Source organism: Amblyomma americanum, chromosome 1, assembly GCF_052857255.1.
Source record: "Amblyomma americanum isolate KBUSLIRL-KWMA chromosome 1, ASM5285725v1, whole genome shotgun sequence".
Lineage (NCBI taxonomy): Eukaryota > Metazoa > Arthropoda > Arachnida > Ixodida > Ixodidae > Amblyomma > Amblyomma americanum.
The window spans coordinates 17,439,675-17,462,966 of NC_135497.1; the positions used below are offsets into that span (position 1 = coordinate 17,439,675).

Sequence of the window (23,292 nt, forward strand, 5' to 3'; positions counted from 1 at the left end):
TGTGCTTCCATCTTCTTGTTTTTTTTTTTTGGCCGGGTGCCCAACCTAGTGGTGCCCACCCGTTACAAAGGGCAAGGCCTCAAGTATCTATCTATCTATCTATCTATCTATCTATCTATCTATCTATCTATCTATCTATCTATCTATCTATCTATCTATCTATCTATCTATCTATCTATCTATCTATCTATCTATCTATCTATCTATCTATCTATCTATCTATCTAAAGGCGGAATAACGGAGCCGGCGGAGCTGCGCGCCACACAAACTGTCCATTCGTTCTTTCCGAATATGAACGCAGAAGATTGAAACAGGCAGTAAGTTCATAAACTGTTAAAAAAGAAAAAAAGCTCAAAACCAAATCGAGGTGTTCGGCCGCTAGCACAAAAGCGACGTCATTGTTTATTTTATCACGTGACTCATTTGAATCGGCCGCTCGTTGAGAAGCCGTCGGCCGTTAGTCGTTGCGTGGACGGCTGAAGCTGCGGTGCGAGGTACTGGCGCGTGTCCAACGGTTTTCCAGCTTGGCTCTGCCTTGGGTGCAGCACGTCAACTTTTCGCTTGCTGTTTTTCACAGTGACGTAATCTGCATTTACATCAAGATGCACATAGAGCAGGTAAGCACGCTCACGGGCATGCTATGCTGATTAACGAGAATGACGGTTGTGTCGACGTTGGCGACATCGTCTGGGAAGCTGCAAGATAAAATTAGTTATGGCGGGCAGTTCAGAGCTTTATCCTGTCGCCCTGCTTTTATCATCGTGGCGCTTGCAAAATCCAATAAGTATCTTTGCGAACTGAGCTGATTTTGAATGTAGTGTTGAAATCTGGGTCAGTTGGTACATGTTCAGGAGTAAAACCAGTCAAAAAACGGGACACAGCGAAGAGACGAGGCACACACACACACCAGTCGTCGTGGTGTGTGTGTGCCTCGTCTCTTCGCTGTGTCCCGTTTTTTGACTGGTTTTACTCCTGAACATGATTTTGAATATCAGCGGAGGTTTCAAAATAATAGGTAGTTTGCACGAAAGCCGGCGGCGCTATGCATTCTGGGTAGTCCGCCTTTTGTCGTCCTTGGTAGCAGCCGACGCAGGAAGCGCACGTTGGTTTTTACGCTCGCGTAGTACGTGCGTGCAACAGTGCTGGCGTTATGGTGTACTGTGCTGTTATGGGCTGCACCAGCAGAACCCAAAGCAAAGCGCAGAAACTGAAGACAGGACAGGCCGACTGCCGGTTCTTCAAGATTCCAAAAATACGCCTGCACGAGTGCGAGAAAGCAAAGCAGCTTTCATATCGACGCCGACGCGAGTGGCTGGCACGTATTAACAGGAGTGAGACTGACGCCAATCCAGACAAGTATAAAGTCTGTGCACTATAAAGATCTGCACCCTTGCAGCTTCGTACTGCAGGCACATACAGGTCACTGTACCGCGGATTTGTGCTGGCCACAGCCGGTCGATGCCCCGTCTCGATCACTGAGGCAAAGAATTGTTGCCATTCTGCGGCTGTCGGCGCCGGCACTGTTGGTCGTGGGTATGGTTTCGGCGCACAGTCTGCGCCCTCGGATTTGTCGTTAAGGCGGCGTTTTTTCATGGTCGACGACGACAGGTCCATTTCCGACACCGGGCGCACACCAATCGTCTTGACGGTGGCCGGCAGCCAGGCGTTGGGGCCGTCTGTGCAGGATTGTTCTTTACGTGCGTGCACACCACACTCCACATAAAACAGCAGGGCAGCAACATGCGAGCAGGCCTCTCCGTTGACGGCCATGCAGGTACTGTGAGCCGACACAATGTGACCGTCGCTTTCTGCGAGGACCCACATGTCCACGGGTGGCTTATTCAAACTTTGCGAGTGGTTCACCAGGGCGCAAATGACAACGGCGACGAAAGGAATTAGTACTTCACGAAAAAAAAGGTTTTATGTCCTTACCTGTGTTTCGAGTATCACTGTGTCGGCTACGACCGTTTTCATGCATGGCTCGCGTACCCATCCACTTGTGAGGAAGTTATGCCCTTCCAAAGCTTTTTTGGCCTTAAGCTGCTGCCGAGTAACAAAACTAGTTCTCAGAACTAGAGATTCGTGAATATCGGTGATGTCGACGGGCGGCCACAAGTTGAAATCGACAGTGCAGTCATCCGCGCATAGCGTGAATGGGTCCACGCCGCACTGCTTTGTTTTCTCCTCGTAGCGCACCCGGTCTTTCGGGCACAGAGTCGACACGTAGGTCTCTGACGAAACTGCCGACATCTTCAAAGCACGCCGGGGCGGCGAATATGCAACCCCTTGTTAGTTTTGATGACTGTAGATGACGATACGGCACTCGGACAAAAACACTGCTGCCTGGCCTGGGTGCGTCGGCTGCTAAAAGGACGACAAAATGACGGACTACCCAGAGTGCATAGCGCCGCCGGCTTTCGTGCAAACTCGAAGAAAGCCTAGTCACGCCGAGAAACTGTTGATATGATGCAGTTCATTTTAAAACATATTCTAGATTTTTTTATGCCCACGGCGCCCTGCTGCTTTTGGTTTTATTTTTATCTGCTGTTAGAACTGTGCGATTTTCACCGGATAATGGTGTTCCCTTGCTAGTATACTGTCGACTGATATGCATTCTGTCACAGCCTGCTTTGAACATGCTTGTCACAATCCGTACTTGCTAAGCGCGAGATGCTTCGCGATCGATATGGTCGCTGGTCGGCTTCGTCCCTTTACAGAGTGAGAAGTTTGAGAATTCTCCTTTCTTTTGTCCTCCACTTGCGAGTGGGCAACATTTATGCAAAAATAAAAAAAATAATGTCTGACAGTAGTTTTAGACTGAAAAGAATGCCGTATGTATGTAGTACTGCCATATCAGCAGAGTAGCTGAAGATATGCATGGGTATCGATATTGTAAGGCTAACTGGTCTGTAGAAAAGGGATTTGTTATTCCAGTTAGTTACAGACAGTGAGACACTTTCTCTGAGCAAGTCAGTGCAACCATAGAAATTACAGGCAAGTTTGTACATAGCTGCAATGCATTCAGACAATAATTGATAATTGCGTTCACAAGCTTTCTGAAAATTTTTCAGCTGCCGAAAGTTGGCAACGGAGTTTTCATTGCTTTCTCATTACAGGTTACGTTAGAAGGTTTCCTTAGCTACAAGAATGAAGCTACTCTTGGCCCACTCTCTCCCGGCATCAACATCATAGGTAAGGACGGAAAGGACCAACTACACATATTTGATGCTAACTCTGCTTTCAATTACATTTTGCAGTTGGTGAGAATGGGGCTGGAAAAAGCAACCTACTCTATGGTATGCATATTGTTTTTTACCTCATTTTTAATTGTGTCGAACCAAAAAAAGATGGTTTCGCAACAGCTGTACTGGCGTCGCCATCTCTCGCTGCCGGAAGGTTGGGGAGCACTCGTTAATTTCGCGTCTCGCGTTCGTCTGCATTTGCCATTCTGCCGCCAAGAGCTGGTGCTGACAGTAGAGCTTTTGAGGGGGGAGGGGGGAGGCACCCTTACGCTTTTGTGGAACCACCTTTCTTGGTCCGGCATCGTAGCATACGATGCACCGATTCAGGCAGGTATGTCAACAAATAACCGTTGCATAAAACAATACTGACTGCGCAATGCCAACTCTGTGCGTAATTTGAGCCCGAACAATTAAGCAAGCGGTGAAGCCGAGATAATTTTTTTACTTTATCTGAGCCACGCAACGCTCAGTACATACTGCTGCTATAATCCTTCACTTCTGCGTACCCAATTACGTGCACTTCTATTTATTTCCACTTGTAGCGTTTTGAAAGATGTTAAATTTATTTACACTCTTGCCCTCTTAGGTGTTCCTTCTCAGTGAACTACTCTCAGAGGCGGGAAATCGGCTGCTGAGCCTGAGTACCCTGGTTCGAAACAGTCCGCGCAGCTACCCGCCGCGGTGGCTCAGGGGTTAGGGCGCTCGGCTACTGATCCGGAGTTACCGGGTTCGAACCTGACCGCGGCAGCTGCGTTTTTATGGAGGCAAAACGCTAACGCATGCCCATGTACTGTGCGATATCATTGCACGTTAAAGATCCCCAGGTGGTCGAAATTATTCCGGAGCCCTCCACTACGGCACCTCTTTCCTCCTTTCTTCTTTCACTCCCTCCTTTATCTCGTCCCTTACGGGGGCGTGGTTTAGGTGTCCCCGAATATATGAGGCAGATACTGCGCCATTTCCTTCCCCCAAAAACCAATTATTATTTCATTAGCTGCCCTTCATAAAGGCTAAATCTCCTCCATGATGTTTTCTGCCAATAGAGGGACTTCAACAGAGGCTCCCTAATAGGGGCGAAACTCAAAAGTCGCCCTCGTGCTGTGCGACGTTAGCGCTGTAAAAGATAATAATAATAATAATAATAATAATAATAATAATAATAATAATAGTAATAACTATAATATAATAATAATAATAATAATAATAATAATAATAATAATAATAATAATAATAGTAATGACTATAATATAATAATAATAATAATAATAACTATAATATAATAATAATAATAATAATTGGCTGTTAGGAAAAGGAAAAATTGGTTGTTGGGGAAAGGAAATGGCGCATCTGTCTCGCACCTCCGCGGACACCTGGACCGTGCATAAAGAAGGGACTGAGAGATAAGAAAGAGGTGCTGTACTTAGTGGACCCCCACCCTTTTGTTAAAGATTCCCCAGGTGGTGGAAGAGCCCTTCACTACAGGGTCTCTTTCTTTTTTCACTCCCTCCTTTATCCCTTGTGTTACTGTGTGGTTGAGGTGTCAACCCCTGACAGGATGTGAGAGACTGCCCACTATTTCCTTTTCTCAGAAACCACCAATATTCAAAATGAGAGAGACTGAAAGTTTGGTTTGGTTTATTCCTGCTTTTGCAGATGAGTGCACATTTTTTGAATGACTTCTCTTATCTTTTTCCTATATATGCCTGCTGGTTTTTTCATCTTTTGGGCAATCAACTTGATGTATTCGGAAGAGAAATGCACCTTGAAATGCGCTCACTTAAGGGAAGTGTCAAGTTTTGTTCCGATATTTGTAACGATGTTATATAAATTCAGAAAGACATAAAAGGATTCAAAGATGACATGAAATAGTTTATTCACAAAAATAGGGAACTTGAATGTCAATATGGGCTCGAAAATCAGTGCAGCACTGCTAAGCTGTGTTCATTGTGAACTGTAACCCCTGTGGCTGTTTTATTTTTTCTTAAATTATATGGAGGTCAAAATAGAAAAGAAAGGGAATGGAGAATGGAGGTTGAAATAGAAAGGAATCTCTTCAGGATCCAACTTTCAGTCACATGGCTGATGTGTGAGACAGATGCTGCACCATTTCTTTTCCCAAAAAACCAATTTTCAATTTTTAAAGAGAAAAACCGTGCCTTACAAGCATGAGTGGACCAGTTATAACAATGCCAGAGGTCAAACAATCTAGAAATCAAAAGACTACCTGAAACCTGTGAAACAATCTAGAAATCAAAGAACTACCTGAAAACTGTGATGAAGTCGCTGCAGTTAAAGTCATAGTTGAGAAATTGGGTGAGGAGCTTACAGATGCATGCCATAAAGTGGAAAGTGCATCTAAAGCGAAAAATGTCATCATCCACTTCACCTGTCCATCTGTCAAAGCGGAATTTAATCTTAGCAAAGGCACAGAAGACACTCCTGGCATCTGAAACCCTTGGACTTGATGACCCAGACAACTCAGTATTCGTTAATGGACACCTGACTTGAAGGAATAAGCAGTTGCTCAGTGTGGTCGTTCCTTTGAAAGGGCAGCAAACTAGAAGTTTGTTTGGATGAGCAATGACAAAATTATTGCTAGGCAAGCCGAAATGTCAGCAATCATATGCATAGCTTCAACTCATGGCTTGGATCTGATAATGCCTAGTATCTAGGAATACTCACTCATAAGGACAGTTGGGTGCCAGTCGATGTTAACTTTGACTAGCACAAACATTCCTGCTCCAATCTCCCGTCGACTTAAAAATGCACCTTTGAATTGACTTTCGCTACAATGACCCTTTGAAATGTTTTCACATTAATACACGGTCTCTTTGCAACAAATTTGATGACTTTTTTACACTGCTGACAAGTTTAGTTTCGACTTTTGTCATTGTGATATCTGAGACATGGTATGTGAATGACTATGCGTTTAATTATGCTTCCCTCATGTGAAACATTTTTCCTAAATTGTCAAAATGAATGGAGAGGAGGTGGCATGTCTCAACTTGTGAATCAATCTATGAAATGTGAACTGGTATGTGAACTAAGCTTCACTACTGATTGTTGTAAAGTTTTGACAGTTCTCTGCAACTCCACTGTTTTTTAAGTTTTTTACCACGCTTCTAGCAATAGTGAGAGTGCTTTTCTTGAGTTCTTGGATTTCCTATTTCAGTTCATTCATGATAAGAGGTATAACATTGTGTGGGGTGGTGATATTAGCATTGATATATTGTGTAATAATACTATTAGGCACAATTTTAAAATAGTTCTTGCTTCAAACAACTGCTCAAATGTAATAACAGAGCCCAGTGACATACTACCACCACGGAAACATTACTGGATCTTTTTATCACAAATTTTGATGCAGAACACATTAAAAACGGCGTAATCTGCTGTGACATCATTGATCATATGGGAATCTACATGTATAAAGACAAGCATGATATAAAGAGGTCGTCTGACCAGGGTTACTACCGGCAAATAATCATAGAAAATAATTAGAGAGAGACTTGAGAATTTCTGGAGAGCGACAGAAAATGAGTCATGGTTTAACATTCTTTCCATAATGTGCCCTAATAATGCCTATGACAGTTTATTAAGCAAGTTCATGCTACTGTATAAGAATAGCTTCTCCTACATGAAAGCAATTAAGGCATTAACCCTTCAAATACAACGAAAGCTCCTGATAATTTAATTATGGATGCTGTTGAGCTAAGTCCGACCTAGCTAATGCATTTAATGATTCCTTCAATAACTTGTGGTCGATGAAGTCGAGAGTTGGACGAAAACTCGTCTGGTCGGAGACAATCATAATAAAACTTAAAAGGAGGACGCCAACCAAAAGTAAAAAACAAAAAACAATAAAATGACGTTGCGGCTCCCGTACGGGAGCCTTGTTCACAACGAGAAGGATTAGAAAGTGCATCAGGATTAAATACGTTTGAAAAGAGGGCGCAGGGAGCGTGCGTATACAGGAGTTAGATTTCCAGTGTTGCGATTGAGGGTGCGATAACACTCCGGGTAACACTGCGACTCGTGGTCGCAGTGTTACCCGGAAGCGATCGAACATCTTGAATTGAACAACCGTCACAGTGTCTTCCTCACTCCAGTTGACAACGAAGAAGTGCACTCAGTTTTCATGGAGCCATGAAACAGCACATCACGTGATTAGAATGGACTTCAGTTTTCTCCTGTCAAGCATGTTATAGATTTGATTTCACCTCCATTGACTTATACCCTTAATCTGTGCCTTCAGACTGGTACTTTTCCCATGCAAATGCAACTAGCTAGAGTGAAACCTGTGTTTAAAAAAGATAGTAGTATCGCATACTATGGGCCAATTTTCTTTTTACCTGCTTTTTCCAAAGGACTTGAGAAAGCCATTACTAAATGCCTGCATCAATTTTTCAATTGCCACAGTATTATCAGCCATTCTCAACATGGCTTCCAAAAAGGTCTGTCCACTGAAACTGCATTAGTAGCCCCAAAAAGAATATATATTATAGTGGGATACAACTTAAGTCTGCAGTGAAGCTCAGCCCACATTTAGGACCATTGCACAGAATCCCTCCACAACAAAAACATAGTCTGTTGTTAAAGCTTCTTTTCTCACCTTAACACAAAGCTGATCACGAGAAAAAAGCTATAGCACTAGAATTTTTATACCTGTCTTGGTTAGTAAAGTCAAACATTAAAAAGATTATTTCGTTTATTATTGTGACTGGCTAGCAGAGTAATACAGTATGCTGCAGACCCGGGACCCAGTGTTGAGAAATGCTGTTTTTTTTAGTTGTATCCTATTACAGAAAACTTCGAGGCAAAAAGGATTATACTAGGTGTCTTTATAGAGTTTAAAAGGGCTCTTTATATCATTAGTCGTGACACTGTTCTTGGAAAAATTCAGAGATATGGCATCAGAGGCCATGTTCTGGAGCTAATTCACTCTTATTTATCCCATAGATATCAATACATCGGTATCAAAGGGTGCTCACCCCACATGATTCAAATCAAAACTGGTGTCCTGCAAGGGAGTATTTTGGGTCCACTTCTGTTTAATTTATATATCAATGATATCACCAATGTTAATAAAAATATATAGTTCATAATATTCATGGACGACAGGAGTATGTTGTTTAGTGGTTACTGCCTAGATGACCTCAATACCCTCGCAAATAATAATCTTTCAGTGCTTGTCCACTGAGTAAAGTGTAACACACTTCGTAGTGGACACCTCAATAGTGCTACGAGAGAAAGGAGGAAGCTGGGAGTGAAAGAGGAAAGAGAGAAATTTAAATAGGTGCCGTAATGGAGGGCTCCGGAATAATTTCTTTCAACCACCTGGGGATCTTTATAGGGTCTCTGAAAAGTGTGTTTGAGGTTGCCTATAAAATTCTAGCATTATTAGAATACAGGCCAACGAGTGTTCATGCTGCGTACAAGACCTCAAAAGCGAGCCGATAATTTACAATACAATTTTTAAAACCACCGCTTCCATGCCTAGTGGCGACCTGCCCAAATCCGCACTTGTTACGGCAGCATCCATACTCGTCACATCATGTAGCACTCGTTATGTCAGCAGCGGACTGCTAGCATTGGTTCGCGTGTGTTGGCAGCCGGTGGAGGGGGCAAGTGATGGGCCGGCTTAGGAACGTTGACATTTCAGTGTGCAAAAGGTGATGAGAGGAGAGGGAAAGGTGCAAAGACGCGGAAATTCAAATTTTGACTACAGATAACTCAGTGTCCACAAAACGCATCTAAAAAATTCTTGCAGGCGGATATTTGTGAAGCGGTGTCCTTTAGCATCCTAGGCACATCACATCTTTGTTGAGACCCCCTTTCACAGCCCCTTTAACATTGCGCTCGCACACAGGCACCTTTTGCGTTTTACCGCCATCAAAACACTGCAGCCGCAGTCCAGTTTGAACCCAGGTACTCCAACTCTAGCCGAGCTAAATTATTCAGGAGCTGTTCATTACAACTGTTTCTCTCACCCTCCTTCACCCCCCGATCCCTCATAACGTGAGTCGGTCTCTGGCACGCCGGCCCTGGCAACAGTGAAATGCAGAAGTGCCCATGTGCTCTTCATTTGGAATGCTTTTTAGAGCGAGAGCTCTGCTCCTTGGGGTGCAACTTCCAATTTCAATGTGGATGAGCCAATGACCTTTAATGCCTCACAAGGTCAAATTGAACTTAACTGCGTGGATGTATGGCCCAAGCTATGGCAGTATGACCACGTGATCATATGACTGTGACCATTAGGTACTTTACCTTGACCCTTGATATTTGATTTGAGACAGTGGAGACCATGTTTAACGGTGCTTTTGCTCGTAAAACTAGGTTAAGGTCTTTCACTCGTATAACTAGGCTCAGGTCACATTGAACCCCAGCCGATTTTTTTTTCTCCCTTCCTATTATCTCTTCCTCCTTCATCTCTCCCCTCATGGCAGGCAGCATGTTTGAGGTGTCCAATGAGCTGCAATGGAGGCAGTTCCTGCACCTTTTCTTTCCTCATTACAGTATTCTCAGCGACCATTTCTTGGGAGGTATACCTCTCTAAAGCAGTCAGCAAGTTCGAAACTGTGCGGACAACTGATAAAGCAGGGGTTGGGTAAATTAAGACTGCGAAAGACATAACTGATGTCGAAGAGTACATTGTGGACATGTATCCATGGAAGGAATGCAATATCAGGGTTCCTACCAGGTTGAAAACATCAGCCTGGGGAAAGGAATATTAGCTTTGGCATGAGCACTCAGATTAGTATATCATGTTTATCACTTGGGTAAAGGTAAGGTGAACAAGGTTATATTCATTATATGTGATTGATTTGATTCATTTTGAAAATTAATTGAAAAAAAAAGCATTTAACTTTATTAGCATTTAAAAATTGTGTAGCTGGGGATGTTGCAAGCACGGAAAAAAATGTTGCTCCTGGTGGTGGTGTTTTCCTTGTGCCCTGTTCTAATGGCATACACCCATAAAGAGTGACTGGCTTGGGTTTGATGCTCCATGATACAAGTTCTCAACTTTCCTCTTTTTTTTCATGCATCTGCTATCAATAATATAAGGCATATCTAATTGTTTTTTCTTGAAGTGGTTTTCTTTTTTTCACTCTATAGCTGCCAACGAGGAAAGTATTTAAGTAGAGAATGATTGGCAGACTTAAACATTTACCTTTGCTCAAAAACAGTACTCCACATTGTATTCTGGGATCCCTTTATTTCTTGTTACCTCAAATAAATATTATACTCTCTTGTGACAGTTGAGCATGCTGTTACTCCTGTAAAGAAAACTGTGAAGGGCGAATGTTCTTAGATATTGTGGCAGGAAATGTTCACAGTGTACCTGCCAAGATGTCAGCTGTGGAAGTAGGCCTACCTCATTTTGCAATCTTTTTGTTATATTTCAAAATTTTATTTGCAGCAATCGAAACCTTGATCTCATTTGAAACTGGTTCACTTGCTCAATTGCAACACTTGGCTGTGTTGAGCACTGCACCTGGCATGCGGTCCAATGTTGCCACAGTAAAAGCGCTCCTCAACAATAAGAGCCGCCATCTGCCTGTGAGTACTGCAGCAAACTCTGCAAAAATCTGTATATGGTACTGGCCTGCTTAGAATGTGAAGGGCAGTCTTGCTATACAACAACTGAGCAAGAAAGTTCTGCTTGTGCATATTATGTGTTCTTAACTCTAAACATGAAGGTGCTTATTCAATACACACTCCACATCCAACCACTCTCATCAACTTTGTTGTGCTCTCTGGCTGGGCTGGGACGCTTCTTTTTATTCTTTTATTTGTCCTATCATAGTGTTTGTCCTCTGTGGCCACTTATACAAAAGTGGATTTTCTCTGCACCATTCAAAGTTTTGGAGATTGTGCACTGAGTTGAATATTGTTCAGACCCTCATATATTACACTAGTTTGCATTAAATTCAGCAAGGCGGAAATTTTGGCGAGTTGGTAAGTATTCATCATTTTGCTCACAGCGCAACAAGAATGGACGCGAGATGAAAGACTAACACTAAAAAAAGCTACTAAAAAAATGTTGCATTAAATTCACTCACTACGGCAGCAATTTTCAGGCCCCTGATCCCTGTGTGTTGTGGCCCACCAGTGGGTCACCCTCAGATTTTCTTGGGTGTGGCATGGCCCGGGTGAGCCTCTGGTGAAGTCAATGTATTGGAACCAACAACAGATGCCAATGGCAACCTGGCATGTGTGTTTTTAGCTGATGCTTTCAAAAATTAGAGCTGTCCCAAGAGCCACCCAGTATTTGGACCACACAGCAGTAATATAATGACCTAGTGTAGTGAACTTGTTAATATATGGAGAAATGCTTCCACTGTAAGCATGTTTTTATGTTAATTCTGACAGTACACCCATCAAGCATCAGCACTTGTTACTGGAGCTGTGGTAACATATCTTTCTGCCTGATGAACATGTTTGTTAAGTTGTTGGTAACTTATGTTAGGAATCTGGGTGTATATACACATAATTGATACACACTAGAAAGAGATGCAGAACCTACTTGTGGCTCGTCGACAGCCTGTTCAAGTGCACACAAACCGCCAGGCACGACATAAATGTAGCATTTCTTACAACACAATGAAAAATAAAACAGGACAGTCATGCTTATTTTTATCCAGAATGCCTTTTCTGTTTTTAAATTTTTTGTAAACTAGTCTTAATATGTGAATATACTGACAGGACCTTCATGTTTTCAAAAATCAAATGGCATCTGGGGTTGCATTTGGACTGTTGCTTTAATAATGGTGTTATTGCTTTGCATTCACTGTGTGCCTTGTTGTTTTTGTTATGTGCAGCTAGAACTGCTGCCTGGCTAATTACCCTTGAGCATCATTGTAGTGAGAGGTTTTTGGGCACATAGTTCTTGGTAGTAACAAAGAGGACAAGGGAGAGCAAAGCCTCAGGGTGCTTGCCAAAGATCTGACAAGAGTCTAGGCGAAGACGAGTCCTTCATTGTTGTGAATCTGCCAAGTTCAGTGGAACTTACTTTAATATTTTTTTTTCATGACGTGTTTTAACTTAAAAACATATACATAACAAAAGTTTTCAGAACTCCGAAATCAGGAAAGACATCAATTTCCTTGCTGAAAACAAGCACACCCAAGCACTGAGGGATGCATTGGGCAGGTCATGCTGAGAAATACAAAGCACTCACTCCAGTTCAAGGCTGTATGCTTAGGCTGGCCAATAATTAGGCTTTGTTGTAATTTTCGTGTTCCATAAACTTTTGTGGGCACCTGTACATTTGTTTCCAATTTACTTCTTAATTTTTAATTAATTACTCTTTAACTGCAGTTATACTGCTCTTTTGAGCAATTTTGTACATGAGGTCCTGTTTTGTACGTAAGCATTGGGGCACCTACGTGTATATCTGTAAATGACTTAATTTTCACAAGTACTTAATGTTTCCATTTTTTGGAAGTCAGCTGCATCTCATGAAAAGTAGGTCCCGCGAATAATTTTGGCAAAATTTCAGCTTGTATACTGACAAAGAAAAAAAGCACGTCACCAAGATCAGCACCATTGCTCTTATCTACAACTAGAAGCGGAGAGTGCGGTGGAAGCTCCTCTATTGGCGAGTTTGCTTCCCAAAGGGAATGATGTGTCATCTCTAAAAATGGCCTGTCTCTCTTTTCATGGCTAAATTTAGAAGAGAAGCATTTAAAGGGTAATCTTCCTAACCTGTCATCTTAAGTTTCTGTTTTGTTCGCTTCTTTAAGTCAGCCCTTTCTCCTTCCCTTGAAATATTTGGAATTCATTGACGAGCATAAAAGCCATGAGAGCTTTTGATGACTTCTGCAAGTGGGCCTCTGTATCTGCTGTGTTAGCATAGTGAGTTTATGAAGAAAAGAAATGTTTAAGCTCCTGGCTCAGCTTCTGGAACTCAGTGTTTGAACTACTTCTAGAAATGTCCTCTGAAAAGAACACCAGCAGCATAATTTTTTTTAATCTACAGCTGAACTGCTAAGGTGGGTTCCGAGTGCTGCACCATGTAGCATGAACCAAGTAACCACCCCTGCTGTGTCAGAAATATTGCAGACCTCTGGAAAGAGGGTAGAATGAAGGGAACTGCCATGTCTGCTTTGCAAAATTTGGTGCTTTCGGATTATTCTTAAACTATTACTTTAGCCGAACTTGTGAAAATTTGAGCCCACAAAGCAAGTCGTTTGCAGCAATCACTTTGTAAAAAATTATGTGACACAACATGTAGCCATAAAATTCCTTCCGAGTCTGATGTCTTAGCACACAAAGCATAGATGTGTCAATAGATTTTGTGTCTAGCTGTGTATGAGTACATAGACGAGTTTCTGTCATTCTGGCATAGTTACTGATTGTGCAACTGACATATAGGCATTAATGTACTGTGATTCCAGCAAGAAGAAGACGTTGTGACTGTGACAAGAACAATTGGTCCATCTGCCGCAACACTGAAGATAGGAAATTCCTTAGTTGGGTGAGTCACCTGTGTTTGTTGGTTTGTTATAATGCAGTGTGTGATGACACATGTCCATCTAATGCAATGACCAGAATTTCATGCTTTAACTTCTTAATCTAACCCTTGGTAGGACAGCAGGATGCATGTTGCCCCATTTGCTTTAATCGCCAGAAAATGCACAATAAAGCACCTACATATCATATTTTTGGATGCAGAATACTACCGAACTATCAAGCAAATCATTCAGTGTTTTTATTTTCTGCTGATAGGCCCCCTTTGGTGTTTTGTGTGTTTTTACAAGCGCGGGTGTACAGTTCGATTTGGCCTATGTTCGCAGGAAAAATAAAATTGTTGAGCTTTTGAGCCTCTCCATCAGTCAACTGCCTCATTATACTTCTTGAACAATTTTTAATTCTGATGCAAGTTTTTGTAATGTCAGTAAGACATTTGAGGTTTTTACGATGTCATTGGTACAAATGTGTACCCATTTTTTCTACAAAGCCAGTGGTAAAAACTTCTTCAAAGTGATGTCATATAATTTATATAGTCATTCTAAGTGCAATTTTACTATTTGTATGCATGTGAGGCATGCATACAGCTTGCTCCTTATACAGAATTAAATAATTTTTTTTTGGACTTGGTGTTTGTGTAAGCCAGATGGTAAAGGTGCACGGAGCAGCAAACCATCAAAAACACATTTTTTTTGCACGAAGGAAAAAAGTAGGGTGTTATTTCTGTAGGTATTAGTACAGAACAATTCAAATACGTACAAGGCTGTTAAAACAAAAACAAAAATATGAACTGAACAAGAAAAATGCAGTTGTAAGTCTGCAGTTGTGCTGTCTTCACATCTCCTTTGTTTTGTCTTTCAGCTCTGTTTCCTCTCTCAGTAAGAGGTACAGAGTTTGTCATCTCTTTCAAAAAGTGGCCACTGTATTCCAGAAGCGATAATTAACCACAGACCTTGTACATAGCCTCTTCGAGTTAGAGTACTCTCTTTTTGCTGTCTGTGTTCGAATTGTCCTTTTCGTGTTCCTTTTGTCTCCAGTTGCTGATATGAGAGAAAAAATAAACTGCAAAATTCCTGTTACCTCAGCTTTTCCTAATTTGTTGGTCTTCTTAATTCTTTGACACAAGGGTCAGGGATGGGGCAAACTCGGTAACTGCAACATTTTTCAGTCTCTTGAATTTTCTTGAGGTCTTTCATCAACAGAGCCCCATGCTGCCCAAAAAGGGCAGTCATGGCACCCATAATAAAAAGTGGTCTAGGAGGTCACGGTTGTCCTCTGCAGTGAACTTTTTGCAGGGGACAGCATATGCATAGGACAAAAGAAGACCAAACTGTCAGTGATCATTACTTTTGTTCGTAAAATAATTAACATCTGTGTATTGGCTTGTGCTCCCATTGTCCTGCATAAGGTACCATCATGAGCAATAGGACAGGGAACAAAGTTTGAGCAGTCAGTTATTGATTGCTTTATAATATCTGTGGCAACACCTTTTTTATGTTTTCTATAAATAGTGTTCCTCTTTGCTTATAACTATCCAGAAGTCCTTACCAAATTTAGTGAGGAAATAACCAGAAAGTTTGCAATTTTGCACAAATCGTTTGTTCTCTTTCATACTACACATGCTGTCCCTTGTAATATGCCCAGTAAAAATGACGCAGCAATGCACCTGCAACTGGTTTGCTAGCAGCACAGTTGGTCACTGTGCACAGTGTAGCTTACACTGGCTCCTACTGAATGGCTCACAAAAAAACAATTCCTTCAGTGTTTACAGCATGTTAAGTGTGCATACGAAAAAACTGAAAACTTACAAGTACATGCAGCTTCTGACAAATACGAATGTTTGTTTTTCAGGAAGAAAGATTTTATTGACTACCTCCATGCTGCTGGCTTTTCATCTGAAAATACATTTCACATAATCAGACAGGGCCAGGTAAACACTCCATTTGAAGTACTGCTGGTTTTGAAGTGAAAAAAATGAATACAGACAAAACCCTGACTTATCACACTATGGATGGCATGTGCCAGGTTCGGGAGGTTCTACAGATGACACCCAAGGAGCGCCTGCGCATGGTGCAGCGTTTTGCTGGCTGGGATGTACTCCTGCAGCTTGAAAAGCTTGCTCTGGAATGCGCTGAGCTTGGAGACCGTGATCGAAAGCGCATTGAAGAGATCATCAATGAGTGCAGGGTGAAACTTCAAGAGGATGATCAGAACATAAAAGAAGCCAAGCTATACAAGGCACTGGAGCTTGACATCAGGTGGGAATCATTTCATATACTCCGTTTCCTGTCGAATGTGCATGAGTGGTATCTTGTGGTGCCTGTACCGTTACAAAGTATGGTATGGTGCAGGTATGGTGCAATGGTGTCAAGGACATTGTTTTCAAGCAAGGTTCTTGCTGGTGGTTTCTGGTGACTGGAAAGACAGCCAGCCATGCCCATACATAGCTGCATATGGAAATCCAACCTTTTGTACTACACTTTGCCATCGAAGCATCTTTTTAACCTGGTTTTATATATGTTTTTTGGAGTATGCGCTTATGCTGCTTGTGCAAAACACAGCGTTCAAGCTGTACAGTGTGGTGCACCAGTTGCACATTCGGGCTTCTCTGACATGCCTCATTTTTCCTTTCATTGGGATGGTGAGAAAACATAGCTTGGCTGTATTTGCACATGCAAGGACCAAAAGGGGAAAAAAAATTCTTTTGTTCGGTCATTATTACTGAGGTGCAATTTATGGACTGCAGTTGCTAGTCTGGCAGTGCACAAACAGCTGTATTTACTTGCCGTTTCCTATCAAACATAAATTTAGTCAAAATTGGTTTACAGCACTATGGTGGTAGTATACATGTTTTTTTAGGCTCACTTCTAACTTTCAGTACGTAGTTACTGCTTAGGCAAAAATTGAATCTAGGGTCCTGAAATGCCTTTTTGGCTTCTTTGTTCGTTTCTTTCCATGAGCACTCTTCTTTCATGCAGATGTTGTGCCTGCATGGCTTTCACTCCGGTATTGAACATATACTAAATGTAGTGAAATTTCACCACTGGCACGTTTGTTAAGGGGGGACACACCTCTTAGAACTTTTTTCCTTATTTATGGGTGGGTCTGGTTGAAACTTGCACCATTTGTATATTTTCACATGCTGATTTCAATTATCTGATTAGTTTTCTTGTAAATGAAAGTTTTCAAAATTTCACCTAATTCTTGTTCGTTTGGAGGTGAGCTAATTACTAAACACTCTATGGCATGATGAGAATAGACCTGCCAGAGTGATCTAGAAGGATCATAGAGTGCAACAAGACAAGAATTAATGTGCTAGAAGAATTTCAGCCAAAGTTACATCTAGTCAAACTTGTGACAAAAAGCCCAAGTTGGCACCAAAGATGGATAATTTTGTAAATGTTGCCATGTAATAACTGAACATATTTTGGTCTTAATGCACTGCCCAAGAGTTTTTCTAACAGAACAAGAATGACAGCTATAGCACAAATAGTTTAAGAGATATCGCTCCTCCAAAATTGCAGAACCCTGAAAATTGCAGTTTTGAGAAAACGAGAAAAAACATCTCACAGTATCTACATGTAAATTATGCCAATGATTGATATGTCAACATGATCAGAAACTAATGGAAAGTGAACTAAAGCAAATATTAATGGCTTATGCCAATTTAAGCCTGTTATGCGATAGGAAACTTTTGAAAGGAAAGGTCCATTTGGGTACCCAAGACAGGTAACCTTCTCAGTAAATTTTTTCTTGCGGTCATTGCATTTACCTTGGTGTCGTGTTACTCACGAGGTTCCCTTTCTAGCAAAAAAAAAATTATAGCAATAGCAAGAACAGGACCGGAGATGTTAATCTTTCAAAAATGCAACACCACCAAAATTGGGGGATTGTGAGAAGCACTCAAGCCTCACAGCATATTTAATTAAGAGAGAAAACCCCAAAGACCTTCGCATGCATTCAAGATGCACCAGGAGCATAGTCAGGGTGCATGCTGTCGCGGTGTTTCTTTTTTTCCGCTTTAGCAAAGCCAAGCGAAGTCGCCCGCTTCTTCGCAGAATGCGTGTTACAGCGCAAGTCCTTTTCTTCAGCTCTCCTGTAGACAGTTGCTGGCATGTTCGCGTTGCATTCTTGCAGAATTGCTGTTGCTGTATGCTTGCAGCTGGCATTGAAGCGCAGCACAGCTTCTGCTGCGGCTGCTTCCACACCAAACAGTGACGAATGCTGCTCTTTGTGGATCTGCTGAACTTCTTCAAATACCTCCAAGTCAAACATATTTTGACTTTATCGAGGTATCCTTGCAAGTGTACAATCTTTGAGTAGAGCATTGCAACTGCCAGAGCAACAAGAATTTCGACGAAAATGAATATCAAACTCATAATAGTGCTCTTATTAGTCTTGCAAAGAATTGTATAATAGTTTTCATGAATATCAACTCTTCCTTCATGCACTTTGCGTTTCTGTTTTTAGGACAGTCAATTTAGCCCTCCTCGACAAAGATGCAGATTTCTTCAAAGCGACTTCGCAGCAGGTAAGCACGTGATCTGCTTGTTTTTTTTTTTATTCGAAAATGAAACTGAGCACAATTCATTATGTACAATAATAACTGGACCCATAGCCAGGGGCTAGTTTCGGGTCCAACACAATACAATACAACATATTTGCAGCACGCGGAAACGAACATTTCTATTCCTAAAATGAAAATTAGAACGTTATAAGATTTGCGGAGAAAAAATACAGGAATACAAACAAAACGCTCACAAGAAACATATTTCTCTTCGAAACAAAAAGTAAAAAATTCATACCATATACTTCACATATTCATCAGGAACATTTTGAGGGATTGTACAAAATTTGTTTCTGTTTTAACCTCATTAGGAATGCCATTCCAGATTAAAACTCCATTGAATTCTAATAATGTTTGCCCGTAAGTATTGTGACAGGCGGGCAAATTGAAATGTTTTGCACTAGCAGCCCTAGTCTCCCTTTTAGGAGTTATAAAGATACTGTGGGGAAGCAGTTCATTGAGCTGTAGTATTTTATGAATTGTCTGGGCTATCTTTAATGTATACATGGAATGGAAAGGTAGAATGCCGGTGGACTTGAAAAGTGGTTCAGTAGAGTCAGTATATTTTGAATAAGTAATTATTCTTATCGCTCTCTTCTGCAATCGGATTACAGGTTCGAGATATGTGGGGTGTGTGTTACCCCATGACTCCATGCAGTAGATTAGCTGGCTTTGTATAAAAGCAAAGTAGAGTATTCGGAGTATAGAGAAATTAAAGCATTCTCGCGCTTGTAATAAAATATGGCAACCATATGCCAGCTTTGAGCAAACTTGCTTTACTTGATTCTTCCAGTGCATATCAGAATCAAGATATACGCCAAGATATTTAAAACTGCTTACTTCTTGTATTGGCTGGTTATTTAAATACAAAGCAACATTTTGGTAGTTTAATTTTTTTTCCCATAATGACACTATCAAATAATGACACTATCATGCTTTAAAAATCATGCATGTAGCTTACCAAAACTTAAAATGTATAGGTGGCTGCAAATGTTTTAAGAGAGAGTTCTATCAAAACAATTTAACTTTCTTGCAGTTTACATGTGCATTGAAAGGTGTTAAGTAAACTTCTCTGTGTTGCTACCACAGATAATCTTGAAACTAATGAAACCAGTGAAATAATGTGAATGGAGTTGTGATTACTTCAGTGCGTCTCTCAGTCCTGAGCTGCATGTTCAACCGAGAAGGAAATTGTTCTGAAAACTTTTGTGGCCACCTAAACATGTGATGTATAAGCCCAGTTGCAAGAGAAATTTTAAGATTTAGAAATATATCCAGTTTAAAAACCTGAAAGAAGGTTAGAAAGATTTAAGTGCATCTTATTATAGTTTGATGCACTATACTTGTAGGTATAGCCCAGATGTAGTTAATGTAATGAGAGAACTGTTACATGTCTGCCAGAGGCACAATTAATGTAGTCATCCAGTTACATCCATCACATCATGAAATGCCATTTAAAGTAAATTTAATTCATCGGCTTAAAAGAGAGTGTAGCTTTCAGCAATTTTTTATTTCTTGCTGTATTTACATGAAAATTTTTAGCATATTAGAAATAATTTTTTGTCTACTCAGAAAATTTCGCTGTTATATCTCCAGAAAATTGCTTTCTAATATATATTTTTCCTCTGATTCTGGCAAAAAGGCTGTAGAGTTAACAAAATGCAGTAGAAGGCTGGTTCAATGTTCATTGCATTATAGTTGGCATGCTACAGGTCAAGACATTCTTCGAATTTTTTTGCAGAGCACAAATTTCGGCTTAAAAATTTTAGCAATGCAGTGTCTATTGACATATCTAGAGTGAGAAGAAAATTCATATTAGAAATTTAAAATTCACAGATTTCAAAAACAAAGAATGTCTTGACCTGTACCACGGCCGGTCTCTAGGGGAGTGCGCGCTTCTTACGGCCTTCGCAATGGGGTCTGTTTCCGCCTCCCGCCGCACCTCGGTGGGGTCGCCACTGCCCCACCGCTCCGCCGCTGCGACTGCCATTCACGCGGAAGGAGAATCGCTCCCAGTTCGGCCTGCGTCAGTGGCAACTGTCAAGCCTATATATTTTGCCTCTTTACGCAAAGACCGCGTAGTCAGCCCCTTTGCCATGGGAGAAATCTGAAACAACGGATTAACGATTGCGTGCTGTTTCCTTTAGCCTGACTGTGTATGGTTGAACGCATTATTACTTCGAGCACGGTCGTCAACACGTTCTACCCTTATATTTGGCTAAAAAGCAAGGCTATCAGCTTACATAGTTCGTCTTCCGGCAAGTTCTTTACGAGTGTGTAGAATGATACGCGGCATGTAATACTTGGATGGCAAGTTTCAAAGAGTAAAAGGTTCTGCAGCGTACATATAGCTCCTGAAATTTTGAGCGCAGCTGATTTAATTTTGCACAACAGCAGCGTTAGCAAGAATTCGTGGTGCTCCCCAGGAAAACGCATCATGTCATTCTCGAAAGAAAGGGGTATAGACGGAACCCAACCCTGGCCGCAGGAGCTGAGCATGTTGCACGCACGCGACGTCCAAGTTCTCCTCTTGGAACAGCATTTTGAAGTTTGGCACGAAAATTAAGTCAGTAGTTGACAGTAACTGCAAGCATGAACTAACTGCCAGCAAAGCAAAATTAGTTCGGAACTGCGTTCTGTCAATAAAATCAGCCTTTATGAGCGAACAGACTTATCTGAGAGGCGATGACTATAAAAGCTTTGCATATTCTCCTGCATTTCTGTAGCCTCGTCATTGCTTTCGATAAAACTCCCGAGGGCACAAACTTTCCTCACGTCATTCAGAAAACAAAGTAGCACCCCAAAAGGAAGTTTTCAGCAACCTAACGGAGCTCCACTAAAACTCACAGCAATGCGTGTTATACCAGCTGGCTTAGCTTACAATGTAAGGAAATAAAAATTAACATTTGTGATGCTTACATCTTAATAAAAGTCCCCGAATTTAAGAGAATAAAGGGCACTGGGCATTCAACTGCATAATCTGAGATCTTTCACAAAGATATTTAAACCAATTTTTTTTAGGCATGCTTCAGGGCACGCCGCAGGTCGAATATACGTGGACAACAAAAAATGGCGCTCTTTATGGTAGCTGAAGTCAATCACTGGACATACATACTCTCTGAAATTGCAATACTCAGTACGCGTCAATATCTGTGACAGCATACGCAGCTTGTACTGGTTGCTTCTGTTACGTTCTGGTAGCGTTAGGTCAGAATGACGACAAGGAAGCTTGCGTCCAAGACGAAAATTGTTTATTGGGCGAACTCGTGTCCTCAAACAGGCGGCGCAGCGATAAAACAAAATTTAAAGGTGACAAGGAACTTGAAACATTAGGCGCCTAATACGCTTACGACAATTTTGAACATGAAGCGAGACTTGTGCGCGGCTACAGTCATTCCAGGGAAATCTGGTGGCCTCTCATTTTACAACAAAAGCCGAAGGGCCGCGTGCCATTGGCTTCGAGCACGGAACAATGCATTACAGTTCTTGACACTTGCTCGCACATTAGTAATTAGTATTCTTTTGAGCTATCGATACAGGCCTCTCGTTCAAGGAAGTTGTGATGTATATGAGGGTGAAAATAAGTACATTCAGGACGTGCGAAAAGCGATATTGGCGAAATCGAGTAGTTGACCCGCCGCGGTGGCTCAGTGGTTAGGGCGCTCGACTACTGATCCGGAGTTCCCGGGTTTAAACCTGACCGCGGCGGCTGCGTTTTTATGGAGGAAAAACGCTAAGGCGCCCGTGTGCTGTGCGATGTCATTAAAGATCCCCAGGTGGTCGAAATTATTCCGGAGCCCTCCACTATGGCACTTCTCTCTTCCTTTCTTTCACTCCCTCCTTTATCCCTTCCCTTATGGTGACACCTGATATCTGAGAGAGATACTGTGCCATTTCTTTTCCCCAAAAAAACATTATTATTATTATTATATTGAGTACTATATACATCTCCCAGCAGTCAGTTTATTTGACAGCTCAGCGTTGGTGCACATGGGTCTGACTTTCAACTTTACAAGTATCTTCTCAAGCCAGCAGCTACGGCACTCTCGGATTTACGGCTCACGCGTTGTAGAGAATATTTTCCTCGATATAGTACATTTTTATGGGACAAGCGCAACACTTTCGTTTTCCAAGATTTCATTCTTTTCCCCTTAGCATTAACTTGTCATTTAATCACGGACCATGAGACATACGCGAGGAAGTGATCAGAGTATTTCCTTCTGTATTTAAAACCACAAATACTCGACATAGTTCTGGGAAATGTGAGTGTGATTCCTTATTTTAAATGTTTTCATCGAGCAAAGTTTGTGACGAAGAATCTGTGCACAAGTGGACTGTGTTGAAGATACACAGCTTAAGCACCTGCATTTTGCTTTCTTTGATTTCGGTGCTGCGCTCACCAACGGACTACAACGCCGGGATACAGCGCAAAACCAGGCAAAAACCATTCGCTGCCGCAGATGCAGGCGTGGAGCCAGCGGTAGGGCCGTCGCGCCTCTACCGGCAGCGGGCGGCGTAACTCTCGGAGAAAAACTTGCATTGCTTTCGAGGCGAATGCAAAGGCCGTATGAGAGCGCGTGCACCCCCCTTGAGACCGGCCGTGCCTGTACAATGGTTCTAGGAGTGCAACAAAACTAACTGGATCATGATCAATAAAATAGTTATAGAGAAATCTGCTGCACAATGTGAGTATCTTGATAGAAAAACTTTAACGGAGTAAAATGCCCATTGTTCGAGCGTTTCCCCACAATGCAGAGTCACCGTGATTCACAAAACCATTTTTTGAGAGTACTTCCCAGTCGATTTCAGCAATGAAACTTTGGGACAGCATAAAAAACGAGGAACAGAAGCGGATACAACAATTTTCAAAAATTATAATTTTGGCCATATTTTGGAATCCCAAAGCTGCATCAACCTTTAAATTGTGGGACTGAAGAGAACAAGCAACCCTTTTATTAAATTGTCTCTTTTGTGAAGAGCTGTAGCCATAAATGGTTAGGAGAAACTACA

The 23,292-nt window shown here is 41.6% G+C and overlaps 1 protein-coding gene across 1 annotated transcript in view; it reads left to right on the forward strand.

Moving 5' to 3' along the window:
• Window positions 1-2,298: 2,298 nt before the first annotated feature.
• LOC144118946 (structural maintenance of chromosomes protein 3-like) overlaps window positions 2,299-23,292 on the forward strand; it is an 82,633-nt gene continuing 61,639 nt past the window's right edge. Inside the window, exons 1-8 of the mRNA XM_077651737.1 lie at window positions 2,299-2,352; window positions 3,117-3,192; window positions 3,258-3,296; window positions 10,663-10,802; window positions 13,643-13,722; window positions 15,567-15,645; window positions 15,741-15,973; window positions 18,186-18,246. Coding sequence (XP_077507863.1) covers window positions 2,299-2,352; window positions 3,117-3,192; window positions 3,258-3,296; window positions 10,663-10,802; window positions 13,643-13,722; window positions 15,567-15,645; window positions 15,741-15,973; window positions 18,186-18,246 — 762 coding nt within the window. The remainder of the gene's footprint in view (window positions 2,353-3,116; window positions 3,193-3,257; window positions 3,297-10,662; window positions 10,803-13,642; window positions 13,723-15,566; window positions 15,646-15,740; window positions 15,974-18,185; window positions 18,247-23,292) is intronic.